The 19,120-nt window shown below is 43.3% G+C and overlaps 1 protein-coding gene across 2 annotated transcripts in view; it reads left to right on the top strand.

Moving 5' to 3' along the window:
• Positions 1–10,327, top strand: part of PLAT (plasminogen activator, tissue type) — a 28,562-nt gene extending 18,235 nt beyond the window's left edge. For both annotated transcript variants that reach the window (XM_077262218.1, XM_077262219.1), the window contains exons 10-15: positions 940–1,025; positions 1,107–1,302; positions 3,217–3,353; positions 6,467–6,607; positions 7,169–7,317; positions 8,375–10,327. In XM_077262218.1, the coding sequence (XP_077118333.1) occupies positions 940–1,025; positions 1,107–1,302; positions 3,217–3,353; positions 6,467–6,607; positions 7,169–7,317; positions 8,375–8,542 (877 nt within the window). In that variant the 3' untranslated portion in view covers positions 8,543–10,327. The remainder of the gene's footprint in view (positions 1–939; positions 1,026–1,106; positions 1,303–3,216; positions 3,354–6,466; positions 6,608–7,168; positions 7,318–8,374) is intronic.
• The last annotated feature ends 8,793 nt before the right edge of the window (positions 10,328–19,120 follow it).

The following is a 19,120-nucleotide window of genomic DNA, read 5'->3' as shown; positions in this document are numbered from 1 at the left end:
TGGCCAGGGGGTACCACCTTATGTCACACTGAGGCTCCCTATTGACTGCACTTTCCCCATAAAACAGAAATTCTAGAATGTTGTTTCTACAAACTCTGCGTTGTGTCGTTCCTCAGTTGTTCCTCCTGGAAATGTATAGCTAAATGGACAATGGCGTTCCCGTTCTTCATTTATGTCTGTAGCTGTGGCGCTCACATACTCAGCAGCGCTGTACACATACTGGCATCGTTCACACTGGTCAATAGCACGTTTACCAACTTTCACAGTGGGTGGTATTTGTCCCCCAAACTAGTCTCCCTTTACCATGCCATGCACCCTTCACACCCCTTATCCTGCCCCCTAACTGTGAAGTTGGACCCCGGTCATCTCTAGACGGAGGCTTTAGAGCACCTAGGTGATTTGCTAAGTCTTCTGTGAGTCTGGGAGGTCTTTTGTAGATGTCCGGGCAAAGGGGGCAAATGTGGGCATATATAGGAACAGTGACGCCCAGTTGTCAATTTAGTCATTCATTTCCAGGAGGAATACGGAGGAATCACGCAATATCGATAAACTTAAATTGATATTCCCATCTCCAAGATCCTATCCTAATACGTAGTTGGTGAAATAATAATAATATTAGCAAATACCTCCAATTAGAAATGTAGTATAGTTCTTCTGATTCACTGTATCTCTTTCCTCACTATAGTAGCTTAGGTAACCATGGTTACAACCACTAACAGTTAACAGTCATTACATGAGTGGTCATAACCATGGATACCTAAGCTACTGCAATGCCCTGCACAAGGTGTTGGCCACATAGCTAATCAGAAGAACTATACTACATTTCTAATTTGAGGTATTTTTTGTTATTAATATTACTCCTACTACATGCTGAGATAGGATCTTGGAGATGGGAATAACAATGTAATATATAGATGTCTAAAGCCGTTTACTTTGCAGGAATCCGGACAATGACATCCGTCCTTGGTGTCATGTGATGAACGGCACCGAAACGTCCTGGGAGTTCTGCGACGTCCCCCGATGCCGTAAGTGACAGTGAATGATTTCTCAACCAGGAACTCAGGAAAGAATTAGTCGTCTAAAGTTTTTTTTTTCTTTTCTAATAGAAACTTGTGGAATCCGACGACCTCAGCTAATGCCTCGCTTTAAGATCGCCGGGGGTAGATCCACACATATAAGCTCTCACCCATGGACGGCGGCCATCTTTCGCATCTCCAGGGGTACAGCAGAGTATTTTCGTTGCGGAGGAACACTCATAAATTCCTGCTGGGTGGTGACGGCCGCCCATTGCCTCCATGAAGAGTGAGTCATTTGTTTGTCTGACCATGGATGATGCCGAGTAGATGTCGGGTCTGACCATGGATGATGCCGAGTAGATGTCGGGTCTGTCCATGGATGATGCCGAGTAGATGTCGGGTCTGACCATGGATGATGCCGAGTAGATGTCGGGTCTGACCATGGATGATGCAGAGTAGATGTTGGGTCTGACCATGGATGATGCCGAGTAGATGTCGGGTCTGTCCATGGATGATGCCGAGTAGATGTCGGGTCTGACCATGGATGATGCCGAGTAGATGTCGGGTCTGACCATGGATGATGCAGAGTAGATGTCGGGTCTGACCATGGATGATGCCGAGTAGATGTCGGGTCTGTCCATGGATGATGCCGAGTAGATGTCGGGTCTGACCATGGATGATGCCGAGTAGATGTCGGGTCTGACCATGGATGATGCAGAGTAGATGTTGGGTCTGACCATGGATGATGCTGAGTAGATGTCGGGTCTGTCCATGGATGATGCCGAGTAGATGTCGGGTCTGACCATGGATGATGCCGAGTAGATGTCGGGTCTGACCATGGATGATGCCGAGTAGATGTCGGGTCTGACCATGGATAATGCCGAGTAGATGTCGGATCTGACCATAGATGATGCCGAGTAGATGTCTGGTCTGACCATGGATGATGCCGAGTAGATGTCGGGTCTGACCATGGATGATGCTGATGTTGGGTCTGACCATAGATGATGCTGAGTAGATGTCGGGTCTGACCATGGATGATGCCGAGTAGATGTCGGGTTTGACCATGGATGATGCCAAGTAGATGTTGGGTCTGACCATGGATGGTGCTGATGTTGGGTCTGACCATGGATGATGCCGAGTAGATGTTGGGTCTGACCATGGATGATGCTGAGTAGATGTTGGGTCTGACCATGGATAATTCCGAGTAGATGTCGGGTCTGACCATGGATGATGCCGAGTAGATGTCAGGTCTGACCATGGATGATGCCGAGTAGATGTCGGGTCTGACCATGGATAATGCCGAGTAGATGTCGGGCCTGACCATGGATGATGCCGAGTAGATGTCGGGTCTGACCATGGATGATGCAGAGTAGATGTCGGGGCTGACCATGGAAGATGCCGAGTAGATGTCGGGCCTGACCATGGATGATGCCGAGTAGATGTCGGATCTGACCATGGATGATGCCGAGTAGATGTCGGGTCTGACCATGGATGATGCCGAGTAGATGTCGGGTCTGACCATGGATGATGCCGAGTAGAAGTCGGGTCTGACCATGGATGATGCAGAGTAGATGTCGGGCCTGACCATGGATGATGCCGAGTAGATGTCGGGTCTGACCGTGGATGATGCCGAGTAGATGTCGGGTCTGACCATGGATGATGCAGAGTAGATGTCGGGCCTGACCATGGATGATGCCGAGTAGATGTCGGGCCTGACCATGGATGATGCCGAGTAGATGTCGGGTCTGACCATGGATGATGCAGAGTAGACGTCGGGGCTGACCATGGAAGATGCCGAGTAGATGTCGGGCCTGACCATGGATGATGCCGAGTAGATGTCGGATCTGACCATGGATGATGCCGAGTAGATGTCAGGTCTGACCATGGATGATGCCGAGTAGATGTCGGGTCTGACCATGGATGATGCCGAGTAGAAGTCGGGTCTGACCATGGATGATGCAGAGTAGATGTCGGGCCTGACCATGGATGATGCCGAGTAGATGTCGGGTCTGACCGTGGATGATGCAGAGTAGATGTCGGGCCTGACCATGGATGATGCAGAGTAGATGTCGGGCCTGACCATGGATGATGCAGAGTAGATGTCGGGCCTGACCATGGATGATGCCGAGTAGATGTCGGGTCTGACCATGGATGATGCCGAGTAGATGTCGGGTCGCTCACTGACAGCTTCTCCTTACAGGGTCTCCCCAAGTCGCTTACGGGTAAAATTGGGGCGGACAATGCAGATTGTGCCGGGCGAGCAGGAGCAAAGCTTCAGAGTGGAACGAATGTACATACACCCTCACTTCGATGATTTCACCTTTGACAATGATATTGGTGAGTATGCACTCTCAGAATTTTTACTTTCATGCCCAATATTTTAAAAAGACCCGTCTCTTCCCATGATTTTTTTTTTTCATCTCGTGTAAATTCCGCTGCTCTCCTGAATCCGGCATTGTTTTTCTTTTTTTCCTGCTCCTCTCCATTCCTGAGATATGTCCTCCTGTTTACCATCTATAAATCTAGTCTTGTTAGACAACTGGGCGTGGTTCTGGAGAACACGCCCACAGAGAAGAGCCGAGAATCATGCAGGGACGGACTGGAACTGAAACTCAGCCCTGGCATTAGAAAGCACACAGGCCCCGAGCCTCACATATAACCCTGCCTGGAGGAAATCAACATTTATTACAATATTTCTAATAATACCGCCATATAAGATAGAACAATAATAATACCGCCATATAAGATAGAACAATAATAATACCGCCATACTGACCATTAACCAAAACCTCTGTATGAGGACTAATATCACCACCATACAGTGACCGTATGATGTTGTTATCCGCTCTACTTTTCCTTGACCCCTTATAATACTGACCCTGCACCTCTTATAATAATACAAACACCCTCTGTGCTTTCTTATAACAATAATAATGCCTCCTTGCTTCCCCTAGAATGATATTGACCCCCAGTGTGCCACCATAAGACCTCATTCACACTGCCGTATAGCATGGTCGAGTACGATCTGAGAACACTCGGCCCAATGTTATACTATGGGGCAGTGCAGAGCTCCGATTATGTTCTCATGCCGATTGCCCCACAAACTGTGCACAAAGTATGATACCACAGACAGTAGCATGGTCAGCACAGCCCCCCATACAGTATGGCACTCACCACAGACCCCTATATAAAGTATGATGTCTACCAAAGCCTCTCATACAGCATAATGGCCCCCACAGCTTCCATATAGTATGAAGGTCAACACAGTCCCCTACATAGTACAGGGTGGGCCATTTATATGGATACACCTAAATAAAATGGGAATGGTCGGTGATATCAGCTTCCTGTTTGTGGCACATTAGTATATGGGAGGGGGAAAACTTTTCAAGATGGGTGGTGACCATGGCTGCCATTTTGAAGTCGACCATTTTGGATCAAACTTTATTTTTTCCAATGGGAAGAGGGTCATGTGACATCAAACTTATTGAAAATTTCACAAGAAAAACAATGGTGTGCTTGGCTTTAACGTAACTTTATCCTGCCCTTACGGTATGATGCTGATCCCCAACAGCACCTATTATTGTATGATGGCTGCCCAACAGCACTCTATATAGTATGATGGTCCCTCCAACAGCCCCCCATATAGTATGACAGTCACCACAACAGCAGAGGGCTAGAACTCTAGCAATCCTAAAAGTTAATATTGACCCTTTAATGAGCCTTGCCACATGATTTGGGATAAAACTTGCTATATATAAAAGAAGTTGCACTGTATCATGCTAAAGCATGTAGACATGAAATATGAATAACAATACTGCTCTGGATAATAAGAAAAAATTGAGATGCTTAGCACACAATTTGGCCAATTCAAGCATGCCCAGCAACCAACGACAAGGTCGTCTCACGCTGCTGGGACCCTACTGGTCTAGTGTGAATACCTCTTTGGCTGGGTGAAAGGCCTCTGACAAGGGAATCTAAGGGGTAAAGTCTCTTTTTGAGCAGAGTAGCATGCCTGACATGCCAGTGTAAGGAGACTTAAATTAAATGTATTTAATTCCCCAGAGGAGCATTGCATGGCCTATAAGTCTCCTTACCTTGTCATATCATTTTTTTTTTCCTGCATGCAAAAAAATAAATGATGGAGGTTTCTCATGCCTCTCCCAAAAAGAGTACATAGCATCTTTTTCAGGAGCAAAAAAAAAAATGTAAAAAAATGAACATAATGCACAGCAATGTCAAAAGGACTTACTGTGAATGTGTTCTGTTAAAAATGATCCAAAAGATGCCAAAGAAGACTGTTCGGGAAAAGCAGTGTATCAAAAAGACGAGTGCACATACACTAAAACATTGAGTGAAATTGTGAACAGGATTGTAGACACCCGCGAACCTGCAGAAGACGATTCAGGAAAATGCCGGTTGTGTATTATCTAAATTTTTTTAATTTTGATTGCCACATGACTTGGGATAAAATCCAAACCAAAATCTTAATTTGCAGACACATGTTTGTGGAGCTGTTGCCCCTCATCAGTGCAAATCAAGAAATCTGATTTGGCTAGGCTGATGCCTCTTTGGGTGTCTTTTGCGATGGCTTTGCTGTCGGCATTTTTCACAATTTATTATTCCATATATAACATAAAAGAATTGACCAGTCACTTGTTTTAGCCTCTTCAAGGCTTTGGAAGCCTGATGTGGTGGAAAGGAGTTCCAAAAAAAACGGAACATGTGCACATGGAGTCGTTTTGACATTGCTCTGCACGCTGTCCGTTCTTTTTAGCATTTATTAGGCCACAGAATCCGCTAGAAGAAGACATTGTGGGCACATAGTCTAAGTTGCCATCAGCGTGCTAACCAAGTTTTTCACTGACCCTCCAACTTGACCCAAACATGGACATGGGTTCATTTTCTCCTTTTTTTGGTGTGAACACTTGGTCTGGAAAAAAGTAGAGATGTGAACAGCCCCATAGACCAGATTGAGTGTGGGTTCTATTTCTAAAAAACACGGGTAGGCGAAGTGCGAGAAAATTGGATGTGTGAAAGACGTCTACGTGATGGCATATGATAGGATTTTTTCGGCATATATTGATCCTGGGGATCTTCTGATGCCACCACTGACTCTTCTTTCCAAGCACATCATCTATCGGTAAAAAAGGTCAGGAGGCCACCACGTACATCAGATATAGCCAAAATTGGTGGGTTTGGTCAACTATTATCTAACCCATAGATAGATGATGCAAAGAAACAACAGCTGTTTCGTTCCCGATGACTGGACATGACTTCTGCTCGTTTTTCCACCTCTTAGCATTCGTCAAGGATCACCTTGCTTGGCAGAAGACCCTAACAATGGTGACCTCTGCCTACACTCATGGTTATGACTGTCTGCTCCTCAGTATATTATTATATGATTGCGTAGATGGTAACACATTTGTCATATATCTTCTGATGCTTTACAGCTCTTCTAAAGCTCAAGTCTTCCTCTGGATCCTGCTCTATGGAGACGGACAGCGCCCGGCCAGCATGTATGCCTGTCAAGGACCAGATGCTGCCAGACTGGACAGAATGTGAAATCTCAGGATTTGGGAAACATGCGCATAGTAAGGAAAAATCAATGCGAGGAAACATAGTCCACAATCTCTGTAGGACTCACATTTGTCTCGCTCTATATATGGAACGGCTGCTATTAAAACATTAAAAGGGAGTATATGAAGATTGATCCAACATATGATAGATTATAAAGTCTAATGAGATATGATACAAAATAAAATAATGTAACCACATAAAATAATATAAAAATATATAAGGCTGACCTCACAATCTTCAAGATATTGGTTATTGCAGTACCACTTTTCACCACAGTGGGTGGAGACTATTTTCTATACATTTCAATGAAACAGCGCCCCCATTTCTTGCTTAAGAATCACATTTGGCATTTAAAAAAAAAAATTTTACTTTTCATATCCAACCAACCCTTTCCAACCGTATTTAGTATAATTTGTTTTGCAATAACTGATTGAATGCAAATTAATATGATAAATATGGGAATCTGAGAATTAAAAGGTATTACTAGATATCACGTAAGCTCTCAGGGGTCTTTGTATTCCATGTCTTCTATGACCTTTACCAATAATCTTATCTCTTCACACATCTACCTTCAGATTCTCCACTCATGTCCGACCAACTTAAAGAAGGTCACGTGAGGCTGTATCCTGACAAGCTCTGCACCCCTGAACAACTGGCCGACAGGACGGTGACTGCAAATATGTTGTGCGCCGGGGACACGATGAACCAGGACGATGCCTGCCAGGTGACTGTGTTTTGAATGTTCAAAGCATTCAGTAATACTTACACTCCAAAAATGGAAGAAAATCCCATAATGCTGTAGAAATCCTCACAATGGCCATATGTCCCCTTACAACATCCTTCAAAGCCTGGGATATATTTGCTATTGACATTTTCAGTTTTCAAGCATCTCAGCCGTGAAACATGGAAAAAGTTAAGCTGCTAACATCAAAGTTTAGACTGTTGTACACGGTGCCTGGCATCCAACTGAAAGGGACATTTGGGAGGAGCATCGAGATCCCTCCTCACAGTCCACTCCAGTTGGATACAAGCCATTGTACACAGCTCCTTAAACACTGGATCTGGCAGCTGTATAGCAAGAGGTTTCATGATTCATTAATTTATTTAAATACAGGCATCTTCTAAATGTCCATAAATGTGAGACATCTGTTAATAGTAATGTTTAATCTGAAAATGAAATATTGTTTAAATTTGTTTTTTATATTAAATATATATTTTTGATAATATGTTTTTATCACTATCTATATAAAAAAAAAATAACTTGCAATTTTCACACTGGTCACTAGGCCTAATATTAGAACCCTACTTCCAAAGTGTGAGAATGACTTAGACCCTATTTGTTTGTATAGAAGTATTTTCTGAACATGCCCTAATCTGGGTACAGGTCATTGTGCAGAAAGGAGGAGGAGGAAAGATGTAACATCTCCTCTGTTATCTGCCATTGTAATCCTGTCTCTCACCTGTACAGAACAGGAAGTATAAGCCTAATATTAGGCCTCATTGAAAATTTCAGATTTTTTTTTTATATAAAAAGTGATATCAAAAATTGAAAAATCTGAATTTTTAAGAATGGCTGCTTTCTTCTAGAAACAGAGCCACATCTGACCGTGGGTTGTGTCTGGAACTGCATCTTTGTTTCATTATTGTAAATGGGTCTGAGCTGCAATACCGCATACATCCTGTGGACAAGAGTGGCGCTGTTTTATAAAGAAAGCAGCCAGAATTCATCCTAAAGTAGTCCATAATGTCTGGCATACTCATTTTGTTTTCCTTCCCGGCAGGGTGATTCTGGGGGGCCACTTGTGTGCCCTATAAACGGCCGTATGCACCTTATCGGCGTCATCAGCTGGGGCGAGGGGTGCAGGATAAAGGACAAGCCCGGAGTTTACACCCGAGTGACCCGCTATATTGACTGGATACAGCAAAAAACAGGAATTCGGCTGAACTGAGCCCAGCCAGACACTACCAATGAGACCACTAGAGACACTACTGGAAATGCCAGAGCCAAAGACCCCCCGCCACTGATACCCGGGGTCCCATGCAGCTGTGCAATAGGTAGAATGAATATTTATATTATTCTATATTTAATCATACGAAGGCCAAGGACGAAGCTCAGAGCAGGACTTGGATGAGCTTTAATCTGGAGGTCGATCCCTTTTCCGGAGGTTCAAGTTACCAAAATCTCCAAGGTGAACACCGATCTGTTTGGATCTACATTATGGAAGATACCTTGTAGTCTGCTATTAAAATATCTGGTTTTATTTTCTATATCGATGGGTAAATTCAGCCGTAAACCTGAATTCTATCCATAGGAAACAATAACAATCCCATGCATCTCCATTATTCCCTATGGGAAGGTTTAGGTGTTGAGAATGCCCGTAAGTAAAATAGAACGTTGGCTCTAGAGTCCGAAAATATCAATCTATGGCCTGAGGGTCTTCTCTGTGAAGCATCCAGCAGTAGTTCCCCATCATGCTCACGTTCCATCTACCTTGGTATCGTCGTTCCATCCCCTCGATATCCTGATGAAATCTTTCTCCTTGCTCTTCGATAACACCACCAAGGTTTTTAGGTTTTCAGGAAAGTAGCCGAAATCGGAAAGTAAAATATGTAACTTCAATTTCATCAGACAGCCAAAAGGCTTTAACACTTCAGCCTGTTCTCCACAATGGACTGAAATTTTGGATCTTTGTTGTTACCTAGAAATTTTCCACGACTTTTTAAAAGAATACTGCGCCCCCTCTTCACACTATCCTCTCACAGTGTGCCCCTATAGTCTCCTCACACATTTCCCCCTCCCTCCTCATACTGTTTCTGCTTAAAAGTAATAGAACTGAGCTGTAGCCAGGAGTGGTTGCTGTTTTTTGTTTTTACAGAAAATGAAAGCTTTTGCGCTTTTCTAATCAAGGACAACCCCTAGGGTATTGTAAGCGCTACAAAATGTATTTTTGCTACCCCCCTCCCCCAACAACAACAAAAAAAAAAGAATAACAGCTCGTCCCTAAAAACACGAACAGTCACATAAGTCTATAAGCCAAAAAATGTTAAAGCTCTTGGAAGTGAGGCAAAATCAAAAGCGAAGACGGGTCCATCGAGAACCTCTTACCAAGGATTCATGGAGCCGATCCTGGAAGCAGCAATGAGCCGACTTGTTCATTGTTTCCACATTTCTTTTTTAAAATATAAAAATCTGCAAACAACAAAAGTAGAAACAGAGGGAACTTTACAGAGATTCAGGAGGGAAGAGCGATGAATTCCACCTGCGTCTGTCAGGTGGACAGAATAACGGAAAGACTTTTAACAGTACTTCCAATAATGATGGGAGTCGAGACGATTAACCCTTTAGGAATGCAGCTACTTTGGGCATTGAGGCAACAGCAATTTTTATTTGATTTCATTTTCTTTTTTTCATCACTGTGTCTTTTTTTACCAATTTTTTTTTTTTTTTTTTTGGGGGGGGGGGGGGGGGGGTGGGTGCGGTGCTTTTTTGAGGGACACTTTGGTGGAACATCATTTTTGGGGCCAGAATGTTATTTTAAAAAATACGTTTTTTGGGGAGAGGAATGGGAAAAAAAAACAGCAATTCAGAAATTTTTGTTTTGTTTTCATGGCTTTCAAGGCAGGTATAAATACAATATTAATTGTAATATTTGGTAGAATTATGTCAATTCCCAATTTATATCTTTTCTGTATGTTTTTTGACTTTGCACAATAAAACTTTTTTTTTATTATTTGTTTTTGTCGCTGTATTCTTAGAGCCAGAACATTATTTTTTCCTTCGATGGAGAGTGTTGTGACTCTTGACTTGTTTTATTGCTCTCCCTTTGGGCGACATATGACTTTTAGATCACTTTTTATCTAATATTTAATATCTAATATATTTAATATATATTTTTTTCTTTTTCAATGACTGACTGTACAGGATGAATAATGAGTTAGACCTTGTATAGACATCAGTCCAGTTCTCATCGATGTGCTGGATCAGATCCATTTTTGGTCCACGTATTAGTGTTAACCTTCAGCGCAGCATCAGATTTTCTCATTTGCAGAAATAAAAATAAAAATACAAGTTTCTCTACCCCCATTATACAGTAAAAAAAATGGACAGCTCCAGAATGACACATACTGTATATGACAGCCATTTGCTATCCTTTTTATATTTTGCAGGTCCATTGGCTACCTGGATAAAAACACGCATCTCAGTTTACTTTTTGTGGACCCTCGACTGTCAAAAAAATTTGCGTAAATGAGGGCATAAGTAGTTTGACTTTTGGCCAACTCTTCCCATTCATTTTATGAAAACATTCCTCCCTTGAGTCCCTTGCAATTTAGAAGTCGCCACAAGCCCCCTCTACCTGTGTCACAACCGTTAGCAATAATTTCAATGGCGGTTTCCTACCATTGTGTGATGTCAGGCAGAAATAAGGGACAGCATCTCTGGACCATGTCTGATGAAGGCTGTCAGATCAGGTGACAGTCATCTATTATGTATGGGGACACAATGGCCAAGCTGTAAGGAGACACTATGGCCAGGCTGTGAGCACCATATTACATTACTGAAGGGGAAGGGCACCTACAATAGGACATAATAGCTAGATCCAAACTACCGTAATATGTTAGATTACTAAATTCCTATTCAATTGCCGCTTTTAAGCTTTATCTGATTATCAATTAAAGGGAATCTATCAGCAGGTTTTTGCTACCTCATCTGATGTTGGGGCATAGACGGCGATTCCAGTGATGTGCCACTAAGTTTACTGGGTGCAGGAGTTATGATGGGGCTCATTTCCACTTACGACGAAATCGGATGAATGCAATCAGATAAAAAAATGAGACTGAGTTTGGACCAATGTTGTTCTATCATTGTGTGTTCATCTGTGTTTTTTTTCCTGCTTGGATCGGATCACGATCGTACTGCGAATGTAATCGGAAATCGAATTGGATCAGGCAATAGAAGTCAAAGGATGTGAAAAAAAAAAATCGTACAGCACTCAGACCACGCGAGTGCTGTCCGATTTTTACGCACCGGTGTTCTTTGAAAAGCCGGCAATTCATGTGCTGCATACAGTAACATCACACTGACAGGTTAGAATAAAAATATATACACATAGAATAGATAGATATAATAGATGTCAGTGACACACACACATATATATGTGTATATATTACATAGATAGAAGAAAAGCCGGCAATTCATGTGCTGAATACAGTAAAATCACACTGACAGGTTAGAATAGATAGAATAGAAATATACACATAGAATACATAGACATACCTCCCAACCATCCCGGATCCAGCGGGACTGTCCCGATTTTGACAGTCAGCTCCGCGATCCCGGGTGGGACATTAGTTGTCCCGCACTGGTTGGGAGGTGTGTATATCACCCGGTCAGCTCCCTGAGCCCCTGCACCCCCAGAGCAGCATATTGGCTGCTCTGTGCACACAGGACCTGTGATGAAGTCACAGGATGGGAGGAGTCAGGGGGTCACATGATCGGGAGGACCTCCGTGTACAGGACTCTGCTGGTTGTCATGGTGCTGGAGGAAGGTAAGCTTATGTGTGAGTTCAGGAGGTGTTTACAGTGTGGATGTGTACGAGGTGTATGGATCGGAGCAGCGTGTGAAAGGTGTATGGAGCGGAGTCGTGTGTGTAAGAGGTGTACGGAGCGAAGCCACGTGTGTACGAGGTGTATGGAGCGGAGCAGCGTGTGAAACGTGTATGGAGCGGAGTCGTGTGTGTAAGACGTGTACGGAGTGGAGCCACGTGTGTACGAGGTGTACAGAGCAGAGCCACGTGTGTACGAGGTGTGAGGAGCAGAGCCACGTGTGTACAAGGTATATGGAGCGGAGCAGCATGTGCAATGTGTATGGAGCGGAGCCGTGTGTACGAGGTGTATGGAGTAGAGCCGTGTGTGTATGAGGTGTATGGAGCGGAGCCATGTGTGTACGAGATGTATGGAGAGGAGCCGTGTGTGTATGAGGTGTACAGAGCAGAGCCGTGTGTGTATAAGGTGTATGGAGCGGAGCCGTGTGTGTATGAGGTGTATGGAGCGGAGCCGTGTGTGTACGAAGTGTACGGAGTGGAGCCGTGTGTGTACGAGGTGTATGGGGAGGAGCCGTGTGTGTATGAGGTGTATGGAGCGGAGCCGTGTGTGTAAGGTATACGGAGCAGAGCAGCGTCTGCAATGTGTATGGAGCGGAGCCGTGTGTGTACGAGGTGTATGGGGAGGAGCCATGTGTGTATGAGGTGTACGGAGCGGAGCCGCATGTGCAAGGTGTATGGAGCGGAGTCGTGTGTGTACGAGGTGTATTGAGCAGAGTCGCATGTGTACGAGGTGTACAGAGCGGACGCTGGCTGTGTCGGATCGGAGCAGATATTGCTCCTCGCTCTGACACTGACTGGCACAGGAGACACAGGAGGTCTTTATAAGTGGTGTATCACAGCTGCAGCGACGTGAGCAGTCAGCGGCGCAGCTGGATGACACCATTCAGTGCCGTGGGAGTGGAAGCTGCCGGCTGCTGCAAGGGAGTGCGGTGAAAGGTGTGTGTGTGTAGTGATGGAGAAGGCAATGATGGGGGTGGGGTAACCATGTGTGGCCATTATACTGCACCCAGCATTGTGTGGGGCCATTATACTGTACAAAGCATCATGTGTGGCCATTATACAGTATGGAGCATCATGTGTGGCCATTATACAGTATGCAGCATCATGTGGGCCCATTATACTGTATGGAGCATCATGTGGCCATTACACAGTATGGGGCATCATGTGTGGCCATTATACAGTATGGAGCATCATGTGTGGCCATTATACAGTATGGAGCACTGTGTGGCCATTATACAGGATGGAGTACTGTGTGGCCAATATACAGTATGGAGCATCATGTGGAGCCATTATACAGTATGGAGCATCATGTGTGGCCATTATACAGTATGGGGCACTGTGTGGCCAATATACAGTAGGGAGCATCATGTGTGGCCATTATATAGTATGGATCATCATGTGTGGCCATTATACAGTATGGAGCATCATGTGTGGCCATTATACAGTATGCAGCATCATGTGGGCCCATTATACTGCATGGAGCATCACGTGGGGCCAGTACACTGTATGCAGCATCATTTGGGGCCATTATACAGTATGGAGCATCATGTGTGGCCATTATACAGTATGGAGCATAATGTAGCCATTTTACAGTATGGAGCATTATGTGTGGCCATTATACAGTATGGAGCATCATGTGGAGCCATTATACAGTAAGGAGCATCATGTGTGGCCATTATATAGTATGGAGCATCATGTGTGGCCATTATACAGTACGCATCATTTGTGGCCATTATACAGTATGAAGCATCATGTGGGGCTATTATGCAGTATGGAGCATAATGTGGCCAATGGCCATTATACAGTATGGCGCGTCATGTGTGGCCATTAAACAGTATGGAGCATCATGTGGCCATTATACAGTATGGAGCATCATGTGGAGCCATTATACAGTATGGAGAACTGTGTGGCCATTATACAGTATGGAGCACTGTGTGGCCAATATACAGTATGGAGCATCATGTGGAGCCATTATACAGTATGGAGCATCATGTGTGGTCATTATACAGTATGCAGCATCATGTGGGCCCATTATACTGTATGGAGCATCACATGGGGCCAGTACACTGTACGAAGCATCATTTGGGGCCATTATACAGTAAGGAGCGTCATGTGTGCCCATTATACAGTATGGAGCATCATGTGTGGCCATATTTTTTTGTTTATAATTATTGTTTACGAAACATTGTGATCAGAAGTGCTAAATGGGTGTGGTTGGGGCGTGACTAGTTGTGAAATGGGTGTGGTCAGAGGTGTGGCCTAAAATTTGCCGCGGCCTTGAAAGTTGGGAGGTATGCATAGATATATTCAGCTCTGGCAAAAATTAAGAAACCACTGCAAAATTTTCAGTTTGTCTGATTTTTCTCTTTATAGGTATATTCTTAAGTAAAATGTAAATTGTCCTTTTATTCTATAAACTACTGACATGATGTATCCAAATTTCCAAGCAATACATTTTGTATTTATTTTCTGAAAATGAGAAATGGTCAAAATAACAAAAAAATGCAGTGCTTGCAGACCACAAATAATGCAAAAAAACAAACAAACAAGTTCATAGTCATTTAGAAACAACAATACTAATGTTTTAACTCAGGAAGAGTTCAGAAATCAATATTTTGTGGAATAACCATGATTTGTAATCACAGCTTTCATGCGTCTTGACATGTTTTCCGCTAGTCTTTCACACTGCTTTTGGGTGACCTTATGCCACTCCTGGTACAAAAATGTAAGCAGTTCTTCTTTATTTGATGGCTTGTGAATATCCATCTTCCTCTTGATTACATTCCAGAGGTTTTTAATGGGGTGCAGGCCTGTAGATTGGGCTGGCCATGACAGGGATTTGATGTGGTGATCCTTCATCCACACCTTGATTGACCTAGCTGTGGGCATGGCGCATTGTCCTGCTGGAAAAACCAGTCCTCAGAGTTGGGGAACATTGCCTGAGCAGCAAAGCTGAAAATTAGACTCATCAGAAAATATTACCTTACTCCAGTCCTCTATGGTCCAATCCAATATGAAAGGCTGTTTTCTAGCTTTACCTGACTTGAGTCCGGCCTCTAGGAGCTTGTTATGAACTGTTCTTGCCGTGCACTTCACCCCAGCTGCCATTTTCCATTTCTTTTGTAGGTCACTTGTTGTCATCCTGCGGTTGCTGAGTGACATTCTAATAAGATGACGGTCATCCCGGTCAGTGGAGAGTCGTTTTCGCCCTCTGCCGGTCTGTAGCGTTGTTGTCTCCAATGTCTGCTGCTTGGCCTTGTTGTAATGGACTGCTGTCTTAGAAATATTAAGGATGGAAGCAACAAGACACTCATTGTGTCCCTCTGCTAGTAAAGCAGTTGAGGAATTATTTTCCTCATTCAAGACTTTTCAACTCCTTTGGCATGGCTAAGGCTATGTGCACACGTTCAGGATTTCTTGCAGAAATTTCCTGAGCAAAACCAGACATTTTCTGCAAGAAATCCGCATGCGTATTTTGCGCGTTTTTGACGCTTTTTTTGCGCGTTTTTTTCCGGAGAGTCCCAATTCATTAAATAGCGGGAAAAACTAAAAAAGTCAGCAAAATTAATGAACATGCTGCGTTTTTTACCATGATGTGTTTTTTTCGCGGAAAAAAACGCATCATGTGTACAAAAATTGCAGAATGCATTCTAAATGATGGGATGCATAATGTATTAATTTTTTATAGCGAAGAAACGCGGAAAAAAAACGCAAAAAAAACCACAACGTGTGCACACAGCCTAAAAGTCATTTTTTCATTCCTATTACTTTTGAGATATTATTAGCACTTGTTTTGCCATCCAGCTTGTCCTATCGCAAGAGGATTGTGAACACCACAGCAGGGTTTTTTATACTATAAGATTTGGTTCAGGTGATCACCTAATCAGAAGCACATTAAGTAGAATGAGGGTATGTGTTCACGTTCAGGATTGCATCAGTCTTTGGTCAGAATTTTCCATCAGTATTTGTAAGCCAAAACCAGGAGTGGAACAATTAGAGGAAAAGTATAAAAGAAACATATGCTCCACTTCTGTATTTATCACCCACTCGTTTTGGCTTACAAATACTGATGTAAAATCCTGACCAAATCCTGATGCAATCCTGAACGTGGACACATACCCTGAGGTGGAATTCAACTGACACTGGAATGGAATGGCTGTCAGACACGTAGAGAAGCTGATTTTTATAAAATTGTGCAGTGGTCTCTTAATTTTTCCCAGAGCTGTAGATGTCAGTGACATATATATATATATATATATATATATATATATATATATACACACACACAGTGGGGCAAAAAAGTAATTAGTCAGTCAGCAATAGTGCAAGTTCCACCACTTAAAAAGATGAGAGGTGTCTGTAATTTACATCATAGGTAGACCTCAACTATGGGAGACAAACTGAGAAAAAAAAATCCAGAAAATCACATTGTCTGTTTTTTTAATCATTTTATTTGCATATTATGGTGGAAAATAAGTATTTGGTCAGAAAAAAACAATGAAGATTTCTGGCTCTCACAGACCTGTAACTTCTTCTTTAAGAGTCTCCTCTTTCCTCCACTCATTACCTGTAGTAATGGCACCTGTTTAAACTTGTTATCAGTATAAAAAGACACCTGTGCACACCCTCAAACAGTCTGGTCTTCACCATAGTGGAGTTTGGAGTCAAAGAGCTGTCAAAGGACACCAGAAACACAATTGTAGCCCTGCACCAGGCTGGGAAGACTGAATCTGCAATAGCCAACCAGCTTGGAGTGAAGAAATCAACAGTGGGAGCAATAATTAGAAAATGGAAGACATTCAAGACCACTGATAATCTCCCTCGATCTGGGGCTCCACGCAAAATCCCACCCCGTGGGGTCAGAATGATCACAAGAACGGTGAGCAAAAATCCCAGAACCACGCGGGGGACCTAGTGAATGAACTGCAGAGAGCTGGGACCAATGTAACAAGGCCTACCATAAGTAACACACTACGCCACCATGGACTCAGATCCTGCAGTGCCAGACGTGTCCCACTGCTTAAGCCAGTACATGTCCGGGCCCGTCTGAAGTTTGCTAGAGAGCATTTGGATGATCCAGAGGAGTTTTGGGAGAATGTCCTATGGTCTGATGAAACCAAACTGGAACTGTTTGGTAGAAACACAACTTGTCGTGTTTGGAGGAAAAAGAATACTGAGTTGCATCCATCCAACACCATACCTACTGTAAAGTATGGTGGTGGAAACATCATGCTTTGGGGCTGTTTCTCTGCAAAGGGGCCAGGACGACTGATCCGGGTACATGAAAGAATGAATGGCGCCATGTATTGTGAGATTTTGAGTGCAAACCTCCTTCCATCAGCAAGGGCATTGAAGATGAAACGTGGCTGGGTCTTTCAACATGACAATGATCCAAAGCACACCGCCAGGGCAACGAAGGAGTGGCTTCGTAAGAAGCATTTCAAGGTCCTGGAGTGGCCTAGCCAGTCTCCAGATCTCAACCCTATAGAAAACCTTTGGAGGGAGTTGAAAGTCCGTGTTGCCAAGCGAAAAGCCAAAAAACATCACTGCTCTAGAGGAGATCTGCATGGAGGAATGGGCCAACATACCAACAACAGTGTGTGGCAACCTTGTGAAGACTTACAGAAAACGTTTGACCTCTGTCATTGCCAACAAAGGATATATTACAAAGTATTGAGATCAAATTTTGTTTCTGACCAAATACTTATTTTCCACCATAATATGCAAATAAAATGATAAAAAAACAGACAATGTGATTTTCTGGATTTTTTTTTCTCAGTTTGTCTCCCATAGTTGAGGTCTACCTATGATGTAAATTACAGACGCCTCTCATCTTTTTAAGTGGTGGAACTTGCACTATTGCTGACTGACTAAATACTTTTTTGCCCCACTGTGTGTGTGTGTATATATATATATATATATATATATATATATATACACACACACACACATACACTGTATATATTACATTACATACATAGACAGAAGAAAAGCCGGCAATTCATGTGCCGAGGGAAAGCTGACGCCTGGGGGCCGATGTTTATAGCCTGGGAAGGGGGTAACATGTCTACTGATCCTTCCATTTCCATAATTCCACAACTTTTCTTTCTTGCAGTTATTTCAGTGTTGTGTAGCAAATATATTAGACCACTTATGGACCATGCTAAAATGGTTGTAGATATGGGAGTCATTTGTATATTGTAGTTCGGTCGCCCCTAAGCATTTGTTTTACCAAATGTATTCCTACATTTGGGAACCTGTCTTCCTATTCCCTTTATATTATAAATGACTTATTATATTCCCTTGATAACCTTGGTTGCTCTTCTCTGCGCACACAGGTGCTACTTACAAAATTAGAATATCAACAAAAAGTTAATTTCAGTTCTTCAATACAAAATTGAAAATCCTATTATATGCGACACTTGTAGCCTATGTCCTGGATACATCTGTGTTTGCGGCTCTTGAAGCAATGACTCCAGCAGCAGTCCACTCCTTGTGAATCTCCCCTTTTGAATGGCCTTTTCTTAACAATCCTTTCAAGGCTGCGGTAATCGCAGTTGCTTGTGCACCTTTTTCTACCGCACTTTTTCCTTCCACTAATATGCTTGGATACAGCACTCTGGGAAGAGCCAGCTTCTTTAGCAATGACCTTTTGTGGCTTACCTTCCTTGTGGAGTGTGTCAATGACTGCCTTCTGGACATCTGCCAAGTCAGCAGTCTTCCCCATGATTGTGGAGCCTACTGAAACAGACTAAGGGACTGTAATGCTGCTGCAGTGTAGTATAGCGCAATTTCCAACATGGGATGCTGGTGAGGGAAAAGAGGCTGCACACACAGCATAACCACCACTGAGCAGAAGCACAAGCGCCACCAAGTGGCGAAAGAGTGGTCAGACAAGCCGAGTCAGAAACCGTCAGGACAAG

This window comes from Ranitomeya variabilis, chromosome 5 (assembly GCF_051348905.1).
Source record: "Ranitomeya variabilis isolate aRanVar5 chromosome 5, aRanVar5.hap1, whole genome shotgun sequence".
In the NCBI taxonomy this organism is placed as follows: Eukaryota; Metazoa; Chordata; class Amphibia; order Anura; family Dendrobatidae; genus Ranitomeya; species Ranitomeya variabilis.
This window is presented reverse-complemented; position numbering and strand designations above follow the sequence as displayed.